Below are 23464 nucleotides of genomic sequence, written 5' to 3' on the forward strand. Positions count from 1 at the left end.
GAGTTATACAGATAATATTAACATATGATGATGTTTATAAGTGTTCTTTTATTTTTCTTTTGTGTGGAATTATAATAATATCTGTAGAATACAAATAACTGTAACTGTCTCATCACATAGAGCTTTTGAGGATGTGTGCTGCATTTTAGAAAGTATTACTTCAACATTGGAGACCATGGCTGTCACTCAGTGTTAGTTCTTTGTAACTATGAAAGTGATGTTTCCCTGATGGTGTTCGTGTTCATGACCCTTCATTAAAGTTGCTATTATTGATAGTTTTGTAATAACAGTGTGTGAAGTGACAATGCAAGCAAAATCTGAAAATGAAAGGTTTCACCCGTCGTGATTGCCTGTTTGATTGTTATCAGCCAGAGAGCCCAGTAACAGAGCATAATACACACAGCATGCTCTTAAGCATACCCTGAAAGAAAAGCAGACAGAGAGGGCCGGTAAAGAGACGAGCAGGGTCGGACAGCTGGTAAAGACTTTATGGATTCTTTGACCGGTCCACAAGGATTTGTTCCAGTCTAGTACTGTAGATGGCAAATAGCTTTCACATAGCAAAGCTTGTTTCCTTCATCATTATTGTCTTCATTTTTTCCGTCAGGCTTTGTGCCTTTTTGTTTTATCCACAAAAAAACAAACAAAAAAACCCAGACACAGCTAATACTCAGTATAATACAGTAAATTCAATTACTGTGAAATACTGTCACAGTCTTACATTTTCATATTTTTGTTCCTTCCTTCTCTTATAAAATTTAAATGCCTAAGTGACACTTTCATCTTTCATCATCTTTCTTTTTTATCACTTAAACATGCAGCACTAGCTCTAACCCTAACCCTAAAAGTGTAACTATAGTTTGATCATAGCTCAGTTAGCAAACTCACATTAAATGGATTTTTCATGAATGAGGAAGTGATAATGAGTTAATATTTGACACCTAGTCTTTGACCTTTCAAATCAATTCATACACTATGACTGGTAATGAACATGCCTGATGACACCATCTAAACTAAAGAACATGCAGTGATGGCAAAGTAAAAGCAAAGTACATTCACTGAAGTATTACATGAAAGTAAAATTTTGAGGTACTATACATTACTTGAGTGTTTCCATTTTATGCTGTTTTAGGCTCCTACTTCACTGCATTTCAGAGACATATACTTTGTCTACTTTTTACTCAATTACATTTATTAAATACCTTTAGTTACTACTTATTTTGTATATTAAGACTGATAATCCAAAGAATAACCAACAAATCAATTATGATGTGAAATTCTAGATTCAGGTAACACTTTATAGATCAATGTGGGAGTGAGAGAGGGCTCACAAGCTGCCAAGAAGATTTAGTACTGCAGCCTTGTTAAAATTACCATCAGCTCTATCAACTTTAACATTATCATGACTTACACATCTGCATGCAGCATTTACACTGTTTTGGCCTGCAATTGTTGTGAATAGTTGCCAGCTAGTGAGCTGTGCATATAGGAGCAGCATTCTTACTTAAATACAGCATCCAATTTTAAAGAGTACACTGGATATGTGTAGCAGGAGAGTTATACCTTCATAATCTTTGGTCTTGTTGGTATTTTTACATGTTCACCAAGTACCATATGGTTTTCCTGCATTAGCAAACATAAGCCAAATCCAGGCTTTATAACTCTGTAAAGAAACCTACAGGTGATGTCACAGTTTGTATATGGTGCTCCACTATTTACTCCAAAACAAGTCTCTTGTTTCAGGTTTGCTCACAGTGTGGTTCAGTGGTTTGTACGCTGTGAAATGCCACATGCTATGCTGTCATCATTTGCACAAGTTTTATTTAAGCATTTTATTTTACCTTTCCAACCTGGAGTTTTATCAATATGAAGTAAGAGGAAATCAGCTTTATTGGCCGTATATTTCTGGATTTAACATGATATTTCAAGTTAGACTGATTCTTGCATAATTCCTGATGAGTATATCATAATCCATGTGGAACAAAACATAGACAACCCTGAAAGTACTGCAGATATCATAGGATTAAGACATTGACATATAATAATTTAAGAAGCGTTATAAAATCTGTAAATCTTTTTTATTTAGTTTATTTGGCAGAATGCACACAAATGAATAGCCCCAAAGAATCATGCTTTATCTCCAGTAACATCACAGACTTTGTTAACTAACAAATTGCATCAAAAAGTGACTGTTCATTTGTGACATGTTTAATGTAATCTCAAGGTGTGTGTACAAAGTGACAGAAAATCAAAAAAATAAAATACAGCGGATCATGAAAGAGGTACGTATGAAAATGACACAGGATTAGGAAGCAAAACATTTTTACAAATGAAGCAAATGTATATTTTTGGTAAATGGCAAAGAATTTAAAAGTGTATAACTTTTTTTTAAAATGATGAGAAAATTATTAACAAAAACTTAGAGCTGTTGTTTCCCAACAATAAGTGTCTTTTTAATCATGGTATATACAACACCATCACTCTTAGAATGTATTAGAAAGGGCCAGCATGTTGCGTAAATATGCTTCTGCACAGATTATATAAAATCAAAGCTTGAAAATAAAAGAATTTCATACATAAAAATTATAACTGTTTATGTTTGTCTGTCTGGGTGTATAAACAACATTTTCCTTCAAAATAACTGTTCTAACTATCTGCTCTGTGCAATAGACCCCTGGATACAAATATACCACACCCATTCATTAACAACAATCATTTAATAGAATGAAATAGGACAAAATGATAAACCCTGCAATAAACTGAAAATTTTGTGAGGTGGCCTATGTTCTATAAATCTGGACTATGTACAAAACAATATTTATTATTACAATACAAATTAATCTTATTTACAGTTTTAAGGGATTTTAAACAATCTCATGCACTCTTGTATAATTACTGGAAACCCTTGGTTAACAACATTGAGATGACTGCGTCCCCTAATAGACCTTAATAGAAGAGGGTATTAAGGTGTACATGAGAGAGTTTAATTTGTCTCATTATTAATCATTTTTTGGTGAAACAGATAGTTCAAGTCTTGGGAACCTAAAACCACCTTTTGAACCACTGTCACTGCTGGAAGATGAAGACAATCTAGATTTTTTTGAAGGTAGAGAAACACCTGCACTTCCCTCCACTCCTGCATCACTGTTCTCATCAAGTGTCACTTCATAAGAACCCTTTGACTTTGAACCAAAACCTCCAAAGGTGCCAAATTTGAGCTTGCCTTTCTTTCCTTTGACCTTGCTTCCTCCCAGGTCTAATGAAATGTCTCCACTCTCAGCTTCTAAGTGAGCTGAAGGAGCACTAACTGCAAGGCCCCCTTCATCACTCAAAGAAGAAGACCTATGCCTTGATTTCTTAAATAGATCCAGTGAGGCAGACTTGCCTTTAGCCGACATACTGAGTCCAGTATCACCCTCTACTTCTAATTTTCCACCTGCAAGTTTCCCTGTGACATCTTTAGAGACCTTACCACCTTTTCCACCAAATTCTACCTCTGGTCCCCGGAGATCACCTGCACTACTTCCCTTTGCTTTCGATTTGCCAAACAATTTTGGCATCTTTACCTTTACTTTGCCTTCGCTGTGCTTCAGTTCTGGACTTGGAAGCTCAGTGTTTTCTGAACTGACTTGGCAACTAACAGATGGAGACTGGATATTAATGCCTCCACTAGCTGCAAATTCTGATTCAACATTTCCTCCACTTTGCTGCCCTTCCAGCTGAGGCATAACAATGCCAAATTTTGGTACCTTCATTTTGGGAAATGTTACATTACCCTCTGGGAAATGAAGAATACCACTTGCACGCCCTGCTGGAACACCTGCATCAATCTCTGCACCACTTTTCACGTGTATATTAGGGTCTGTAAAACGCACATCTGGCCCTTCCAAACTAACACTCGGACTATCAGTTGTGGTGTTAAAACTAGCAGATGGCAAATCAAGATCAGATGATTTCATTCCCCCTGATAAAGATCCATCACCTTTCAATTTTGGTGATTTGATATCTAATTCAACGTCAGGAAAATGAAGTTTACTGAAAAGAGGCTTCTTTACTTTTGTTCCTTTTACATGAATATTAGGGGTGTCAGCATCCAGTTTTATTGTTGGTGTTTCGATGTGAACATCAGATTTCTTTGTCTTTCCTTTCACTTTGGGAAGTTTAAATTTACCCATTTTCCCCTTCACGTTAATATCAATATCAGGGGCATCAAGACTCGTGTCAGTCTCTGGGATAATAACTTCTGTTTTGGACGCTTTTGCTCCCACACTAAACATTGGTGTCTTAGATTCAGGTCCTTCCACTTCAGGGGATTTCAATCCAAACTTAGGGCCTTTGAACTTTGGAAATGTAACACCTGTCTTTACAGGATCAATAGACACACCTTCCATAGTGACGGTGGGTACTGCAATGTTAGCATTTGGACCTCTGATATCTCCTTCTAATTTGGGCACTGATGCACCCATCTTACCTTTGACTTTAAGCCCTTGAGTAGTGATATCAAGATCAGGTACTTTAATATCAACATTAGATTTGGGAAGGTTTACAGCAATTTTAGGCATTTCAAAGCCACCCTTGGGCCCTGCAATGTCAACCTCAGGACAGCTGATGTCAACTTCAGGTGTTTTGATGTCTCCCTCTATCTTTGGAACTGACACATCCACATCTGGCATGGACAGCTTCGGTCCTGATATGGTTGGCATTTTGAACTTCGGTCCTTTGATTTTTCCACTCGGACTCTCAATATCAATTTCTGGTCCTTTTATATCCAAGTCAGGTGCTTTAAAATCAATATCAGTTTTAGGAAGACTGACATCAACTTCTGGCCCTTCAACCTTTGGACCTTTCAGCCCAGCAGAAGGCATTTTAAACTTAGGCATTTTAAATCCTCCTGTGTTGCCCTCAAAATTGACATCTGGCCCTTCAATTTTCACCTTGGGAGCATTTATGTCACCCTGAATCTTTGGAACTGAAATATCCACATCTCCCTTTACTTTAGGCCTTTTCAAACTAATGTCCAAATCTGGCCCAGTTATGGATGGAAGTTTAAATTTGGGTCCCTTTGCATCAGGTCCTTCAATGTCAACTTCTGGTCCCTTCATGTCAATATCAGGTGTTTTAATGTCAGCACTGGCTTTGGGAAGGTTTAAATCAAAATCCGGACCCTCCACTTTTGGACCTTTGAAACCAAATGATGGCATCTTGATTTTAGGCATTTCAAATCCACCTGCTGGTCCTCCTATATCAATCTCTGGACCTTTGATGTCAACCTTAGGTGTTTCAATGTCTCCTTCTATCTTTGGAGCTGACACATCCACATCACCTTTGAGTCTGGGACCTTTCAGATTAAAATCCACATCTGGCATGGACACTTTTGGCCCAGAAATGGATGGCATGCTGAATTTGGGTCCTTTGAGTTTTGCATCTGGTGCGCCAATGTCCAGATCTGGTTTTTTAATGTCAATCTCAGGTGCAGTCACATCAATGTTAGCCTTTGGGAGATCAATATCAACATCTGGACCTTCCACTTTGGGACCCTTGAAGCCAAACGATGGCATTTTAATTTTAGGCATTTTAAATCCTCCTTTGTGTCCTTCAATATCAACATCTGGACCTTCAATGTCCAACTCAGGAGCTTTTATGTCTCCTTCAATCTTTGGAAGAGAAACATCTACATCTCCACCAACTTTTGGACCTTTCAGTTTGATGTCAAAATCTGGAATCTTTGGTGCTTTTATTGTTGGCATCTTGACTTTGGGTCCTTTGATTTTTGCATCAGGGCCTTCAATGTCAATCTCTGGAGCTTTAATGTCAACGTCAGGTACTTTCACATCAATGTCTGCTTTGGGAAGATTTAAATCAACATCCGGACCCTCCACTTTTGGACCTTTGAAGCCAAATGATGGCATCTTGATTTTAGGCATTTCAAATCCACCCGCTGGTCCTCCAATATCAATCTCTGGACCTTTGATGTCAACCTTAGGTGTTTTAATGTCTCCTTCTATCTTTGGAGCTGACATATCCACATCACCTTTGAATCTGGGACCTTTCAGATTAAAATCCACATCTGGCATGGACACTTTTGGCCCTGAAATGGATGGCATGCTGAATTTGGGTCCTTTGAGTTTTGCATCTGGTGCTCCAATGTCCAGATCTGGTTTTTTAATGTCAATCTCAGGTGCTTTCACATCAATGTTAGCCTTTGGGAGATCAATATCAACATCTGGACCTTCCACTTTGGGACCCTTGAAGCCAAACGATGGCATTTTAATTTTAGGCATTTTAAATCCTCCTTTGTGTCCTTCAATATCAACATCTGGACCTTCAATGTCCAGCTCAGGAGCTTTTATGTCTCCTTCAATCTTTGGAAGAGAAACATCTACATCTCCACCAACCTTTGGACCTTTCAGTTTGATGTCAAAATCTGGAATCTTTGGTGCTTTTATTGTTGGCATCTTGACCTTGGGTCCTTTGATTTTTGCATCAGGGCCTTCAATGTCAATTTCTGGAGCTTTAATGTCAACGTCAGGTACTTTCACATCAATGTCTGCTTTGGGAAGGTTTAAATCAACATCCGGACCCTCCACTTTGGGACCTTTGAAGCCAAATGATGGCATTTTGATTTTAGGCATTTCAAATCCACCCTTTGGTCCTTCAATATCAACCTCTGGACCTGTGATGTCAACCTTCGGTGTTTTAATGTCTCCTTCTATCTTTGGAGCTGACACATCCACATCACCTTTGAGTCTGGGACCTTTCAGATTGAAATCCACATCTGGCATGGAGATACTTGGTCCAGAAATGGATGGCATGCTGAATTTGGGTCCTTTGAGCTTTGCATCTGGTGCTCCAATGTCCAGATCTGGTTTTTTAATGTCAATCTCAGGTGCATTTATATCAATGTTAGCTTTTGGGAGGTCAATATCAAAATCTGGACCTTCCACTTTGGGACCCTTGAAGCCAAACGATGGCATTTTAATTTTAGGCATTTTAAATCCTCCTTTGTGTCCTTCAATATCAACATCTGGACCTTCAATGTCCAACTCAGGAGCTTTTATGTCTCCTTCAATCTTTGGAAGAGAAACATCTACATCTCCACCAACTTTTGGACCTTTCAGTTTGATGTCAAAATCTGGAATCTTTGGTGCTTTTATTGTTGGCATCTTAACTTTGGGCCCTTTGATTTTTGCATCAGGGCCTTCAATGTCAATTTCTGGAGCTTTAATGTCAACGTCAGGTACTTTCACATCAATGTCTGCTTTGGGAAGGTTTAAATCAACATCCGGACCCTCCACTTTTGGACCTTTGAAGCCAAATGATGGCATCTTGATTTTAGGCATTTCAAATCCACCCTTTGGTCCTTCAATATCAACCTCTGGACCTGTGATGTCAACCTTCGGTGTTTTAATGTCTCCTTCTATCTTTGGAGCTGACACATCCACATCACCTTTGAGTCTGGGACCTTTCAGATTGAAATCCACATCTGGCATGGAGATACTTGGTCCAGAAATGGATGGCATGCTGAATTTGGGTCCTTTGAGTTTTGCATCTGGTGCTCCAATGTCCAGATCTGGTTTTTTAATGTCAATTTCAGGTGCATTTATATCAATGTTAGCTTTTGGGAGGTCAATATCAAAATCTGGACCTTCCACTTTAGGACCCTTGATGCCAAATGATGGCATTTTAATTTTAGGCATTTTAAATCCTCCTTTGTGTCCTTCAATATCAACATCTGGACCTTCAATGTCCAGCTCAGGAGCTTTTATGTCTCCTTCAACCTTTGGAAGAGAAACATCTACATCTCCACCAACCTTCGGACCTTTCAGTTTGATGTCAAAATCTGGAATCTTTGGTGCTTTTATGGTTGGCATCTTGACTTTGGGTCCTTTGATTTTTGCATCAGGGCCTTCAATGTCAATCTCTGGAGCTTTAATGTCAACGTCAGGTACTTTCACATCAATGTCTGCTTTGGGAAGGTTTAAATCAACATCCGGACCCTCCACTTTTGGACCTTTGAAGCCAAATGATGGCATTTTGATTTTAGGCATTTCAAATCCACCCGCTGGTCCTCCTATATCAATCTCTGGACCTTTGATGTCAACCTTAGGTGTTTTAATGTCTCCTTCTATCTTTGGAGCTGACACATCCACATCACCTTTGATTTTGGGACTTCTGAGATTTAAATCCACATCTGGCATGGAGAGTTTCGGTCCAGAAATGGTTGGCATCTTGAATTTTGGTCCTTTGATTTTTCCACTTTGACCCTCAATGTCAATTTCTGGTCCTTTGACATCTAATTCAGGTGTTTTAATATCAATATCAGTTTTAGGAAGGCTGACATCAACTTCTGGGCCTTCAGCTTTTGGACTTTTCACCCCGAAAGAAGGCATTTTAAACTTAGGCATTTTAAATCCTCCTTTGCTGCCCTCAATATCAACATCTGGTCCTCCAATATTCACCCTGGGGCCTTTAATGTCACCCTCAATCTTTGGAACTGACACATTAACATCTCCCTTCACTTTGGGCCCTTTCAGACTCAAATCCACATCTGGTAATGTTGGTCCTGACATGGATGGCAGCTTAAATTTGGGTCCTTGCAGTTTTGCATCTAGTCCTTCAACGTCAACCTCTGGCCCTTTCATGTCAATATTAGGTGCTTTCAGGTCAAGATTTATGTCAACATCTGGCCCTTTCATTTTCGGACCTTTGAAATCAAAAGATGGCATTTTAATTTTGGGCATTTCAAATCCACCTTTTGGTCCTTCAATGTCAATCTCTGGAGCTTTAATGTCAACATCAGGTGCTTTCACATCAATGTCTGTTTTGGGAAGGTTTAAATCAACATCTGGACCCTCCACTTTTGGACCTCTGAAACCGAATGATGGCATTTTGATTTTAGGCATTTCAAATCCACCCGCTGGTCCTTCTATATCAATCTCTGGACCTTTGATGTCAACCTTAGGAGTTTTAATGTCTCCTTCTATCTTTGGAGCTGACACATCCACATCACCCTTGAGTCTGTGACCTTTCAGATTGAAATCCACATCTGGCATGGACACTTTTGGTCCTGAAATGGATGGCATGCTGAATTTGGGTCCTTTGATTTTACCACTTTGACCCTCAATGTTGAAATCTGGTCCTTTGATATCCACTTCAGGTGCTTTCATGTCAATGTCAGCTTTTGGTAGGGTAAAATCAACATCTGGACCTTCCACTTTGGGACCTTTGATGCCAAATGATGGCATTTTGATTTTAGGCATATTAAATCCTCCTTTGTGCCCTTCAATATCAACATCAGGTCCTTCAATATCCACCTCAGGAGCTTCTATATCTCCCTTCATCTTTGGAAGAGAAACATTGACATCTCCACCAACTTTCGGACCTTTCAGCTTGATGTCAAAATCTGGAATCTTTGGTGCTTTTATTGTTGGCATCTTGACTTTGGGTCCTTTGATATTTGCATCAGGGCCTTCAATGTCAATCTCTGGAGCTTTCACATCAATGTCTGCTTTGGGAAGGTTTAAATCAACATCTGGACCCTCCACTTTTGGACCTTTGAAGCCAAATGATGGCATTTTGATTTTAGGCATTTCAAATCCACCTTTTGGTCCTTCAATATCAACCTCTGGACCTTTGATGTCAACGTCAGGTATTTTAACATCTCCCTCTATCTTTGGAACTGAGACATCCACATCACCTTTGAATTTAGGACCACTCAGATTGAAATCCACATCTGGCATGGAGAGTTTTGGTCCTGATATAGTTGGCATTTTCAGTTTTTCTCCTTTGATTTTGCCATCAGGACTCTTGAATTTAACATTTGGTCCTTCAATGTCAACATCCGGAATCTTTATTTCAGCATCAGCTTTTGGAAGATTAACATCAACTTCTGGAATTTCAACCTTTGGGCCCTTGAAACCAAGTTTTGGTATCCTAAATTTGGTGCCTTTTATTTTTGGACCAGTCACTCCCAGATCAACATCAAGACCTTCAACACTACCAGTCTTCCCTTTAATGCTGATATCCCCTTCTGGCATTTTCACATCAGTTTCTGGTGCCTTTATTTTTGGACCCTTAAATCCAAATTTTGGCATTTTAAATTTTGCTTTCTTTGTGCCAATTTCTGGAACATCAACTGTGACATCTGGTCCTTCAACTTCAGCTTTTGGCAAATTTACATCCGCTTTCAGATCACCCTTCAATTTTGGTCCCTGAAGATTGATGTCAACATCAGGAAATGACATTTTTGGTACAGATATCTTTGGTAACTTTACTTTTGGTCCACGAAGATGTCCTTCAGGAGATTCCAAGTCAATATCAAATCCACCCTTTGGACCTTCAATTTGGACCTGTGGACCTTTGATGTTAAAATCAGGGCTTTTTATGTCTCCCTCAATCGTTGGAGGTGATGCATCGATATCACCTTTGAGATTAGGACGCTTGAGGTTGAAATCCACATCTGGAAATGAAAGATTTGGACGTGAAATAGTTGGGAGGTTGAAATTTGGGCCTTTGATGTTTCCACTTGCACCCTTGATGTCAAAATCTGGTCCTTTGAGATCCACTTCAGGGCCTTTAATATCAATGTCTGCTTTGGGAAGATTCAAATCAACATCCGGAACCTCCACTTTTGGACCTTTGAAGCCAAATGATGGCATCTTGATTTTAGGCATTTCAAATCCACCCTTTGGTCCTTCAACTTCAATCTCTGGACCTGTGATGTCAACCTTCGGTGTTTTAATGTCTCCTTCTATCTTTGGAGCTGACACATCCACATCACCTTTGAGTCTGGGACCTTTCAGACTGAAATCCACATCTGGAACGGAAACTTTTGGTCCTGAAATGGATGGCATACTGAATTTGGGTCCTTTGAGTTTTGCATCTAGTCCTTGAACATCCATTTCTGGTTTTTTAATGTCAATCTCAGGTGCATTCACATCAATGTTAGCTGTTGGGAGATCAATATCAACATCAGGACCTTCCACTTTGGGACCTTTGAAGCCAAATGATGGCATCTTGATTTTAGGCATTTTAAATCCTCCTTTGTGTCCTTCAATATCAACATCTGGACCTTCAATGTCCAGCTCAGGAGCTTTTATGTCTCCTTCAACCTTTGGAAGAGAAACATCTACATCTCCACCAACCTTCGGACCTTTCAGTTTGATGTCAAAATCTGGAATCTTTGGTGCTTTTATGTTTGGCATCTTGACTTTGGGTCCTTTGATTTTTGCATCAGGGCCTTCAATGTCAATCTCTGGAGCTTTAATGTCAACGTCAGGTACTTTCACATCAATGTCTGCTTTGGGAAGGTTTAAATCAACATCCGGACCCTCCACTTTTGGACCTTTGAAGCCAAATGATGGCATTTTGATTTTAGGCATTTCAAATCCACCCACTGGTCCTCCTATATCAATCTCTGGACCTTTGATGTCAACCTTAGGAGTTTTAATGTCTCCTTCTATCTTTGGAACTGACACATCCACATCACCTTTGATTTTTGGACCTTTCAGACTGAAATCCACATCTGGCATGGACACTTTTGGTCCAGAAATGGATGGCATGCTGAATTTGGGTCCTTTGAGTTTTGCATCTGGTGCTCCAATGTCCAGATCTGGTTTTTTAATGTCAATCTCAGGTGCATTCACATCAATGCCAGCTTTTGGGAGATCAATATCAACATCTGGACCTTCCACTTTGGGACCCTTGAAGCCAAATGATGGCATCTTGATTTTAGGCATTTTAAATCCTCCTTTGTGTCCTTCAATATCAACATCTGGACCTTCAATGTCCAGCTCAGGAGCTTTTATGTCTCCTTCAACCTTTGGAAGAGAAACATCTACATCTCCACCAACCTTCGGACCTTTCAGTTTGATGTCAAAATCTGGAATCTTTGGTGCTTTTATGGTTGGCATCTTGACTTTGGGTCCTTTGATTTTTGCATCAGGGCCTTCAATGTCAATCTCTGGAGCTTTAATGTCAACGTCAGGTACTTTCACATCAATGTCTGCTTTGGGAAGGTTTAAATCAACATCCGGACCCTCCACTTTTGGACCTTTGAAGCCAAATGATGGCATTTTGATTTTAGGCATTTCAAATCCACCCGCTGGTCCTCCTATATCAATCTCTGGACCTTTGATGTCAACCTTAGGAGTTTTAATGTCTCCTTCTATCTTTGGAACTGACATATCCACATCACCTTTGAGTCTGGGACCTTTCAGACTGAAATCCACATCTGGCATGGACACTTTTGGTCCAGAAATGGATGGCATGCTGAATTTGGGTCCTTTGAGTTTTGCATCTGGTGCTCCAATGTCCAGATCTGGTTTTTTAATGTCAATCTCAGGTGCATTCACATCAATGTCAGCTTTTGGGAGATCAATATCAACATCTGGACCTTCCACTTTGGGACCTTTGAAGCCAAATGATGGCATCTTGATTTTAGGCATTTTAAATCCTCCTTTGTGTCCTTCAATATCAACATCTGGACCTTCAATGTCCAACTCAGGAGCTTTTATGTCTCCTTCAATCTTTGGAAGAGAAACATCTACATCTCCACCAACCTTCGGACCTTTCAGTTTGATGTCAAAATCTGGAATCTTTGGTGCTTTTATGTTTGGCATCTTGACTTTGGGTCCTTTGATTTTTGCATCAGGGCCTTCAATGTCAATCTCTGGAGCTTTAATGTCAACGTCAGGTACTTTCACATCAATGTCTGCTTTGGGAAGGTTTAAATCAACATCCGGACCCTCTACTTTTGGACCTTTGAAGCCAAATGATGGCATTTTGATTTTAGGCATTTCAAATCCACCCGCTGGTCCTCCTATATCAATCTCTGGACCTTTGATGTCAACCTTAGGAGTTTTAATGTCTCCTTCTATCTTTGGAACTGACACATCCACATCACCTTTGATTTTTGGACCTTTCAGACTGAAATCCACATCTGGCATGGACACTTTTGGTCCAGAAATGGATGGCATGCTGAATTTGGGTCCTTTGAGTTTCGCATCTGGTGCGCCAATGTCCAGATCTGGTTTTTTAATGTCAATCTCAGGTGCAGTCACATCAATGTTAGCCTTTGGGAGATCAATATCAACATCTGGACCTTCCACTTTGGGACCCTTGAAGCCAAATGATGGCATCTTGATTTTAGGCATTTTAAATCCTCCTTTGTGTCCTTCAATATCAACATCTGGACCTTCAATGTCCAACTCAGGAGCTTTTATGTCTCCTTCAATCTTTGGAAGAGAAACATCTACATCTCCACCAACTTTTGGACCTTTCAGTTTGATGTCAAAATCTGGAATCTTTGGTGCTTTTATTGTTGGCATCTTGACTTTGGGTCCTTTGATTTTTGCATCAGGGCCTTCAATGTCAATCTCTGGAGCTTTAATGTCAACATCAGGTACTTTCACATCAATGTCTGCTTTGGGAAGGTTTAAATCAACATCTGGACCCTCCACTTTTGGACCTTTGAAGCCAAATGATGGCATCTTGATTTTAGGCATTTCAAATCCACCCGCTGGCCCTCCCATATCAATCTCTGGACCTTTGATGTCAACCTTAGGAGTTTTAATGTCTCCTTCTATCTTTGGAGCTGACACATCCACATCACCTTTGAGTCTGGGACCTTTCAGACTGAAATCCACATCTGGCATGGACACTTTTGGTCCAGAAATGGATGGCATGCTGAATTTGGGTCCTTTGAGCTTTGCATCTGGTGCTCCAATGTCCAGATCTGGTTTTTTAATGTCAATCTTAGGTGCATTCACATCAATGTTAGCCTTTGGGAGATCAATATCAACGTCTGGACCTTCCACTTTGGGACCCTTGAAGCCAAATGATGGCATCTTGATTTTAGGCATTTTAAATCCTCCTTTGTGTCCTTCAATATCAACATCTGGACCTTCAATGTCCAACTCAGGAGCTTTTATGTCTCCTTCAATCTTTGGAAGAGAAACATCTACATCTCCACCAACTTTTGGACCTTTCAGTTTGATGTCAAAATCTGGAATCTTTGGTGCTTTTATGGTTGGCATCTTGACTTTGGGTCCTTTGATTTTTGCATCAGGGCCTTCAATGTCAATCTCTGGAGCTTTAATGTCAACGTCAGGTACTTTCACATCAATGTCTGCTTTGGGAAGGTTTAAATCAACATCCGGACCCTCCACTTTGGGACCTTTGAAACCAAATGATGGCATTTTGATTTTAGGCATTTCAAATCCACCCGCTGGTCCTCCTATATCAATCTCTGGACCTTTGATGTCAACCTTAGGTGTTTTAATGTCTCCTTCTATCTTTGGAGCTGACACATCCACATCACCTTTGAGTCTGGGACCTTTCAGACTGAAATCCACATCTGGCATGGACACTTTTGGTCCAGAAATGGATGGCATGCTGAATTTGGGTCCTTTGAGTTTTGCATCTGGTGCTCCAATGTCCAGATCTGGTTTTTTAATGTCAATCTCAGGTGCATTCACATCAATGTTAGCCTTTGGGAGATCAATATCAACATCTGGACCTTCCACTTTTGGACCTTTGAAGCCAAACGATGGCATTTTAATCTTAGGCATTTTAAATCCTCCTTTGTGTCCTTCAATATCAACATCCGGACCTTCAATGTCCAGCTCAGGAGCTTTTATGTCTCCTTCAACCTTTGGAAGAGAAACATCTACATCTCCCCCAACCTTCGGACCTTTCAGTTTGATGTCAAAATCTGGAATCTTTGGTGCTTTTATTGTTGGCATCTTGACTTTGGGCCCTTTGATTTTTGCATCAGGGCCTTCAATGTCAATTTCTGGAGCTTTAATGTCAACGTCAGGTACTTTCACATCAATGTCTGCTTTGGGAAGGTTTAAATCAACATCCGGACCCTCCACTTTTGGACCTTTGAAGCCAAATGATGGCATCTTGATTTTAGGCATTTCAAATCCACCCTTTGGTCCTTCAATATCAACCTCTGGACCTTTGATGTCAACCTTAGGTGTTTTAATGTCTCCTTCTATCTTTGGAACTGACACATCCACATCACCTTTGATTTTTGGACCTTTCAGACTGAAATCCACATCTGGCATGGACACTTTTGGTCCAGAAATGGATGGCATGCTGAATTTGGGTCCTTTGAGTTTCGCATCTGGTGCTCCAATGTCCAGATCTGGTTTTTTAATGTCAATCTTAGGTGCATTCACATCAATGTTAACCTTTGGGAGATCAATATCAACATCTGGACCCTCCACTTTGGGACCTTTGAAACCAAATGATGGCATCTTGATTTTAGGCATTTTAAATCCTCCTTTGTGTCCTTCAATATCAACATTTGGACCTTCAATGTCCAGCTCAGGAGCTTTTATGTCTCCTTCAACCTTTGGAAGAGAAACATCTACATCTCCCCCAACTTTCGGACCTTTCAGTTTGATGTCAAAATCTGGAATCTTTGGTGCTTTTATTGTTGGCATCTTGACTTTGGGTCCTTTGATTTTTGCATCAGGGCCTTCAATGTCAATCTCTGGAGCTTTAATGTCAACGTCGGGTACTTTCACATCAATGTCTGCTTTGGGAAGGTTTAAATCAACATCCGGACCCTCCACTTTTGGACCTTTGAAGCCAAATGATGGCATTTTGATTTTAGGCATTTCAAATCCACCCGCTGGTCCTCCTATATCAATCTCTGGACCTTTGATGTCAACCTTAGGTGTTTTAATGTCTCCTTCTATCTTTGGAACTGACACATCCACATCACCCTTGATTTTTGGACCTTTCAGACTGAAATCCACATCTGGCATGGACACTTTTGGTCCAGAAATGGATGGCATGCTGAATTTGGGTCCTTTGAGCTTTGCATCTGGTGCTCCAATGTCCAGATCTGGTTTTTTAATGTCAATCTCAGGTGCATTCACATCAATGTTAGCTTTTGGGAGATCAATATCAACATCTGGACCTTCCACTTTGGGACCCTTGAAGCCAAATGATGGCATCTTGATTTTAGGCATTTTAAATCCTCCTTTGTGTCCTTCAATATCAACATCTGGACCTTCAATGTCCAACTCAGGAGCTTTTATGTCTCCTTCAATCTTTGGAAGAGAAACATCTACATCTCCCCCAACTTTTGGACCTTTCAGTTTGATGTCAAAATCTGGAATCTTTGGTGCTTTTATTGTTGGCATCTTGACCTTGGGTCCTTTGATTTTTGCATCAGGGCCTTCAATGTCAATCTCTGGAGCTTTAATGTCAACGTCAGGTACTTTCACATCAATGTCTGCTTTGGGAAGGTTTAAATCAACATCCGGACCCTCCACTTTTGGACCTTTGAAGCCAAATGATGGCATCTTGATTTTAGGCATTTCAAATCCACCCGCTGGTCCTCGTATATCAATCTCTGGACCTTTGATGTCAACCTTAGGCGTTTTAATGTCTCCTTCTATCTTTGGAGCTGACACATCCACATCACCTTTGAGTTTTGGACCTTTCAGACTGAAATCCACATCTGGCATGGACACTTTTGGTCCAGAAATGGATGGCATGCTGAATTTGGGTCCTTTGAGTTTTGCATCTGGTGCTCCAATGTCCAGATCTGGTTTTTTAATGTCAATCTCAGGTGCATTCACATCAATGTTAGCTTTTGGGAGATCAATATCAACATCTGGACCTTCCACTTTGGGACCCTTCACGCCAAATGATGGCATCTTGATTTTAGGCATTTTAAATCCTCCTTTGTGTCCTTCAACATCAACATCTGGACCTTCAATGTCCAACTCAGGAGCTTTTATGTCTCCTTCAATCTTTGGAAGAGAAACATCTACATCTCCCCCAACTTTTGGACCTTTCAGTTTGATGTCAAAATCTGGAATCTTTGGTGCTTTTATTGTTGGCATCTTGACCTTGGGTCCTTTGATTTTTGCATCAGGGCCTTCAATGTCAATCTCTGGAGCTTTAATGTCAACGTCAGGTACTTTCACATCAATGTCTGCTTTGGGAAGGTTTAAATCAACATCCGGACCCTCCACTTTTGGACCTTTGAAGCCAAATGATGGCATCTTGATTTTAGGCATTTCAAATCCACCCGCTGGTCCTCCTATATCAATCTCTGGACCTTTGATGTCAACCTTAGGCGTTTTAATGTCTCCTTCTATCTTTGGAGCTGACACATCCACATCACCTTTGAGTTTTGGACCTTTCAGACTGAAATCCACATCTGGCATGGACACTTTTGGTCCAGAAATGGATGGCATGCTGAATTTGGGTCCTTTGAGTTTTGCATCTGGTGCTCCAATGTCCAGATCTGGTTTTTTAATGTCAATCTCAGGTGCATTCACATCAATGTTAGCTTTTGGGAGATCAATATCAACATCTGGACCTTCCACTTTGGGACCCTTCACGCCAAATGATGGCATCTTGATTTTAGGCATTTTAAATCCTCCTTTGTGTCCTTCAATATCAACATCTGGACCTTCAATGTCCAACTCAGGAGCTTTTATGTCTCCTTCAATCTTTGGAAGAGAAACATCTACATCTCCCCCAACTTTTGGACCTTTCAGTTTGATGTCAAAATCTGGAATCTTTGGTGCTTTTATTGTTGGCATCTTGACCTTGGGTCCTTTGATTTTTGCATCAGGGCCTTCAATGTTAATCTCTGGAGCTTTAATGTCAACGTCAGGTACTTTCACATCAATGTCTGCTTTGGGAAGGTTTAAATCAACATCCGGACCCTCCACTTTTGGACCTTTGAAGCCAAATGATGGCATCTTAATTTTAGGCATTTCAAATCCACCCTTTGGTCCTTCAATATCAACCTCTGGACCTGTGATGTCAACCTTAGGAGTTTTAATGTCTCCTTCTATCTTTGGAGTTGACACATCCACATCACCTTTGAGTCTGGGGCCTTTCAGACTGAAATCCACATCTGGCATGGACACTTTTGGTCCAGAAATGGATGGCATGCTGAATTTGGGTCCTTTGAGCTTTGCATCTGGTGCTCCAATGTCCAGATCTGGTTTTTTAATGTCAATCTCAGGTGCATTCACATCAATGTTAGCTTTTGGGAGATCAATATCAACATCTGGACCTTCCACTTTGGGACCCTTGAAGCCAAATGATGGCATCTTGATTTTAGGCATTTTAAATCCTCCTTTGTGTCCTTCAATATCAACATCTGGACCTTCAATGTCCAGCTCAGGAGCTTTTATGTCTCCTTCAATCTTTGGAAGAGAAACATCTACATCTCCCCCAACTTTCGGACCTTTCAGTTTGATGTCAAAATCTGGAATCTTTGGTGCTTTTATTGTTGGCATCTTGACTTTGGGTCCTTTGATTTTTGCATCAGGGCCTTCAATGTCAATCTCTGGAGCTTTAATGTCAACGTCAGGTACTTTCACATCAATGTCTGCTTTGGGAAGGTTTAAATCAACATCCGGACCCTCCACTTTGGGACCTTTGAAGCCAAATGATGGCATCTTGATTTTAGGCATTTCAAATCCACCCGCTGGTCCTCCTATATCAATCTCTGGACCTTTAATGTCAACCTTAGGAGTTTTAATATCTCCTTCTATCTTTGGAGCTGACACATCCACATCACCTTTGATTTTTGGACCTTTCAGACTGAAATCCACATCTGGCATGGACACTTTTGGTCCAGAAATGGATGGCATGCTGAATTTGGGTCCTTTGAGTTTTGCATCTGGTGCTCCAATGTCCAGATCTGGTTTTTTAATGTCAATCTTGGGTGCATTCACATCAATGTTAGCCTTTGGGAGATCAATATCAACATCTGGACCTTCTACTTTGGGACCCTTGAAGCCAAATGATGGCATCTTGATTTTAGGCATTTTAAATCCTCCTTTGTATCCTTCAATATCAACATCTGGACCTTCAATGTCCAGTTCAGGAGCTTTTATGTCTCCTTCAACCTTTGGAAGAGAAACATCTACATCTCCACCAACCTTCGGACCTTTCAGTTTGATGTCAAAATCTGGAATCTTTGGTGCTTTTATTGTTGGCATCTTGACTTTGGGTCCTTTGATTTTTGCATCAGGGCCTTCAATGTCAATCTCTGGAGCTTTAATGTCAACGTCAGGTACTTTCACATCAATGTCTGCTTTGGGAAGGTTTAAATCAACATCCGGACCCTCCACTTTGGGACCTTTGAAGCCAAATGATGGCATCTTGATTTTAGGCATTTCAAATCCACCCGCTGGTCCTCCTATATCAATCTCTGGACCTTTGATGTCAACCTTAGGAGTTTTAATGTCTCCTTCTATCTTTGGAGCTGACACATCCACATCACCTTTGATTTTTGGACCTTTCAGCCTGAAATCCACATCTGGCATGGACACGTTTGGCCCTGAAATGGATGGCATGCTGAATTTGGGTCCTTTGAGTTTTGCATCTGGTGCTCCAATGTCCAGATCTGGTTTTTTAATGTCAATCTCAGGTGCAGTCACATCAATGTCAGCTTTTGGGAGATCAATATCAACATCTGGACCTTCCACTTTGGGACCTTTGATGCCAAATGATGGCATTTTGATTTTAGGCATTTTAAATCCTCCCTTGTGTCCTTCAATATCAACATCTGGACCTTCAATGTCCAGCTCAGGAGCTTTTATGTCTCCTTCAATCTTTGGAAGAGAAACATCTGCATCTCCCTCACCTTTTGGGCCTCTTAGTTTGATGTCAAAATCTGGAATCTTTGGTGCTTTTATGTTTGGCATCTTGACTTTGGGTCCTTTGATTTTTGCATCAGGGCCTTCAATGTCAATCTCTGGAGCTTTAATGTCAACGTCGGGTACTTTGACACCAATGTCTGCTTTGGGAAGGTTTAAATCAACATCCGGACCCTCCACTTTCGGACCTTTGAAGCCAAATGATGGCATTTTGATTTTAGGCATTTCAAATCCACCCGCTGGTCCTTCAATATCAACCTCTGGACCTTTGATGTCAACCTTTGGAATTTTAATGTCTCCTTCTATCTTTGGAGCTGACACATCCACATCACCTTTGAGTCTGGGACCTTTCAGAGTTAAATCCACATCTGGCATGGACACCTTTGGTCCAGAAATGGATGGCATGCTGAATTTGGGTCCTTTGAGTTTTGCATCTGGTGCTCCAATGTCCAGATCTGGTTTTTTAATGTCAATCTCAGGTGCAGTCACATCAATGTTAGCTTTTTGAAGATCAATATCAACATCTGGACCTTCCACTTTGGGACCCTTCAAGCCAAATGATGGAATTTTGATTTTAGGCATTTTAAATCCTCCTTTGTGTCCTTCAATATCAACATCTGGACCTTCAATGTCCAGCTCAGGAGCTTTTATGTCTCCTTCAACCTTTGGAAGAGAAACATCTACATCTCCCCCAACTTTCGGACCTTTCAGTTTGATGTCAAAATCTGGAATCTTTGGTGTTTTTATGGTTGGCATCTTGACCTTGGGTCCTTTGATTTTTGCATCAGGGCCTTCAATGTCAATCTCTGGAGCTTTAATGTCAACGTCAGGTACTTTCACATCAATGTCTGCTTTGGGAAGGTTTAAATCAACATCCGGACCCTCCACTTTGGGACCTTTGAAGCCAAATGATGGCATCTTGATTTTAGGCATTTCAAATCCACCCGCTGGTCCTCCTATATCAATCTCTGGACCTTTGATGTCAACCTTAGGAGTTTTAATGTCTCCTTCTATCTTTGGAGCTGACACATCCACATCACCTTTGAGGTTTGGGCCTTTCAGGTCGAAATCCACATCTGGCATGGACACTTTTGGTCCAGAAATGGATGGCATGCTGAATTTGGGTCCTTTGAGTTTTGCATCTGGTCCTTGAACTTCCAGATCTGGTTTTTTAATGTCAATCTCAGGTGCGGTCACATTAACGTTGGCTTTTGGGAGATCAGTATCAACATCTCGACCTTCCACTTTGGGACCTTTAATGCCAAATGATGGCATTTTGATTTTAGGCATTTTAAATCCTCCTTTGTGTCCTTCAATATCAACATCTGGTCCTTCAATTTCCAACTCAGGAGCTTTTATATCTCCCTCAATCTTCGGAAGAGAAATATCTGCATCTCCTTCAACTTTCGGACCTTTCAGTTTGATGTCAAAATCTGGAATCTTTGGTGCTTTTATTGTTGGCATCTTGACTTTGGGTCCTTTGATTTTTGCATCAGGGCCTTCAATGTCAATCTCTGGAGCTTTAATGTCAACGTCAGGTATTTTCACATCAATGTCTGCTTTGGGAAGGTTTAAATCAATGTCTGGACCCTCCACTTTTGGACCTTTGAAGCCAAATGATGGCATTTTGATTTTAGGCATTTCAAATCCACCCTTTGGTTCTCCAATATCAACCTCTGGACCTTTAATGTCAACTTTAGGTCTTTTCACGTCTCCTTCTATCTTTGGTGCTGATGCATTCACATCACCTTTGAGGTTGGGGCCTTTTAGGTCGAAATCCACATCTGGCATGGACACTTTTGGTCCTGAAATGGATGGGAAGTCAACTTTGGGTCCTCTGATATTTGCATTAGGACCTTCAATTTCAACCCCTGGACCTTTGATGTCCACCTTAGGTGTTTTAATGTCTCCCTCTAACTGGGCTTTGAGGTCAGAATTAGTTTTTACTAAGTCAATGTCAACATCTGGACCTTCTACCTGTGGACCTTTGAAGCCAAATGATGACATTTTGATTTCAGGCATTCTAATTCCAACCTTTGACCCAGCAATATCAACTTCTGGATGTTTCACATCAACATCAAGTATTTTTTTGTTTTCCTTAATCTTTGGACCTGACATATCCACATCTCCTGTGAGTTTAAGACTTCTGGCCCTTGAATCCATGTCTGGCATGGATATTTTTGCTCCTGCAATTGACGGCACCTTGATTATTGATGCTCCTCCACTGCTCTCTGTGCCAGCATCTAGCCCTTTGATTTCAAGTTCAGGTGTTTTTATGTTCACTTCCATAGTTTTTGGACCAACTGCACCGTTTGTCTCTTTAACATCAGCTTTTGGACTTTGGATGTCAATTTTTGGTGCTGTTATGTCTCCTTTAATTTTTGGTTGGGACATAGCCACCTCTCCTTCAAGCTTTGGACCTTTCAGGCCAATAGATGGAATGGAGGATTTTGGCTGATTGAGTCCACCTTCAGGTGTCTTGATGTCTAAATCTATTTCTGGACCTTTCATCACAGGTACTGACATTTCTGCATCCCCGCTGAGTTTAACTTCAACACTTGTTCCCCCTTTCTTGATTCCTTTCATTCCAATCACAGGCATCTTGATTGTTGACATTTTTATGCCACCCACAGTTTCCTTATTTCCACAGGCTGGAACTTCAGTATCCATTCCCAATGCTTTTGTTCCTTCTTTTGTGCTTGGTAGGTTGATATCTATCTCACTTTTCAACTTTGAACCTGTAAGATTGACATCCACATCTTCCACTGAAATCTTGCCTGGAGCTGAGGAATATCCTGAGGTAATATTTCCAAGTTTTATTGATGGCCCATCTATCCTGCCACCTCTCACTTCGGTATCAATAGCTGTAGAAACTCCACCAAGATTGACATTTGGAATATCAATAGTGCTTGATCCCTTCACCTGTGGGTGACTGATGGTACTTTCAGATACATTCACCTTAGTCCTCTCACCCACACTAGTGTCAATACTTCCATCCTGTTTTTTAAGTATGGATGAAGTCGAAATCTGCATGGTTTTTCCTGGTAAAGATAAACTAATTGACCCGCTATTTCCATCAGCTGAGGTTACCTCTGTTCCTCCCAGCCCTCCAATTGTAATATGGCTACTACCAGTGTTTGTGCTGTCACTTATTGTCATAGTTGTTCCAGACTCATGAATGCTTCCGTCTCTTTGCTCTACACGCCCTCTTGATATCTCAAAGCCTTCATGAACTGTACTCCCAAAATTAGACCCTTTGAATCTGATACCTGTACCACTTTCTCCCTCTCTTGTAACTGTTGTGGTTTGAATTCCCCCACTGCCCCAGTGTGTCTCTGTGGAACTAATCTGTGGCCCAGTGTAGGAGATATTGCTTGACTCAAAAACTCCCCTTTCTGTTCCCGCTTTACCTGAAGGGCTGCCATGTGAGATTCTGATACGAGGAGAGCCATCTCCAGATTCGTGCCTGAGCCCCTTGAACTCTGGGCTTGAAAGTTCAAGTTGCTCACTTATGCCACCTGGCATTTCCACAGTGTAGGTAGTGATGCGGCGGGTGACAGTAGTGATTGTGCTGCCATCACTGCTTGTGCTGCTATGCCGCTCTGTGCGAACATCTACTCCCTCTGCAAGATCTTCAGACTTCAGTCTTGGTTTAATCTTTTTTGTGTATATTCTCCTATAGTCCTCATCATCTCCACTCTGTTGACAAAAAAAGACAGAAAAGCATTCAACATGGAAATATTTATATTTATTATATTTAATATATATACCATGTAATTATTTTCATAGCTTTCATACAAACAAATCAAATC

General features: G+C 40.7%; 1 protein-coding gene across 3 annotated transcripts in view; it reads right to left on the reverse strand.

Moving 5' to 3' along the window:
- Positions 1–2059: 2059 nt before the first annotated feature.
- ahnak (AHNAK nucleoprotein) overlaps positions 2060–23464 on the reverse strand; it is a 34879-nt gene continuing 13474 nt past the window's right edge. Inside the window, exons 6-7 of one of the 3 annotated variants that reach the window (XM_046405638.1) lie at positions 13419–23351; positions 2060–9503 (exon numbers count right to left, since the gene is read on the reverse strand). In XM_046405638.1, the coding sequence (XP_046261594.1) occupies positions 3000–9503; positions 13419–23351 (16437 nt within the window). In that variant the 3' untranslated portion in view covers positions 2060–2999. Of the gene's footprint in view, positions 23352–23464 lie in introns of all 3 variants that reach the window. The other 2 variants (XM_046405637.1, XM_046405636.1) reach the window with 2 other exon arrangements.

The sequence above is a fragment of the Scatophagus argus genome, chromosome 12, assembly GCF_020382885.2.
Source record: "Scatophagus argus isolate fScaArg1 chromosome 12, fScaArg1.pri, whole genome shotgun sequence".
Taxonomy (NCBI): domain Eukaryota; kingdom Metazoa; phylum Chordata; class Actinopteri; family Scatophagidae; genus Scatophagus; species Scatophagus argus.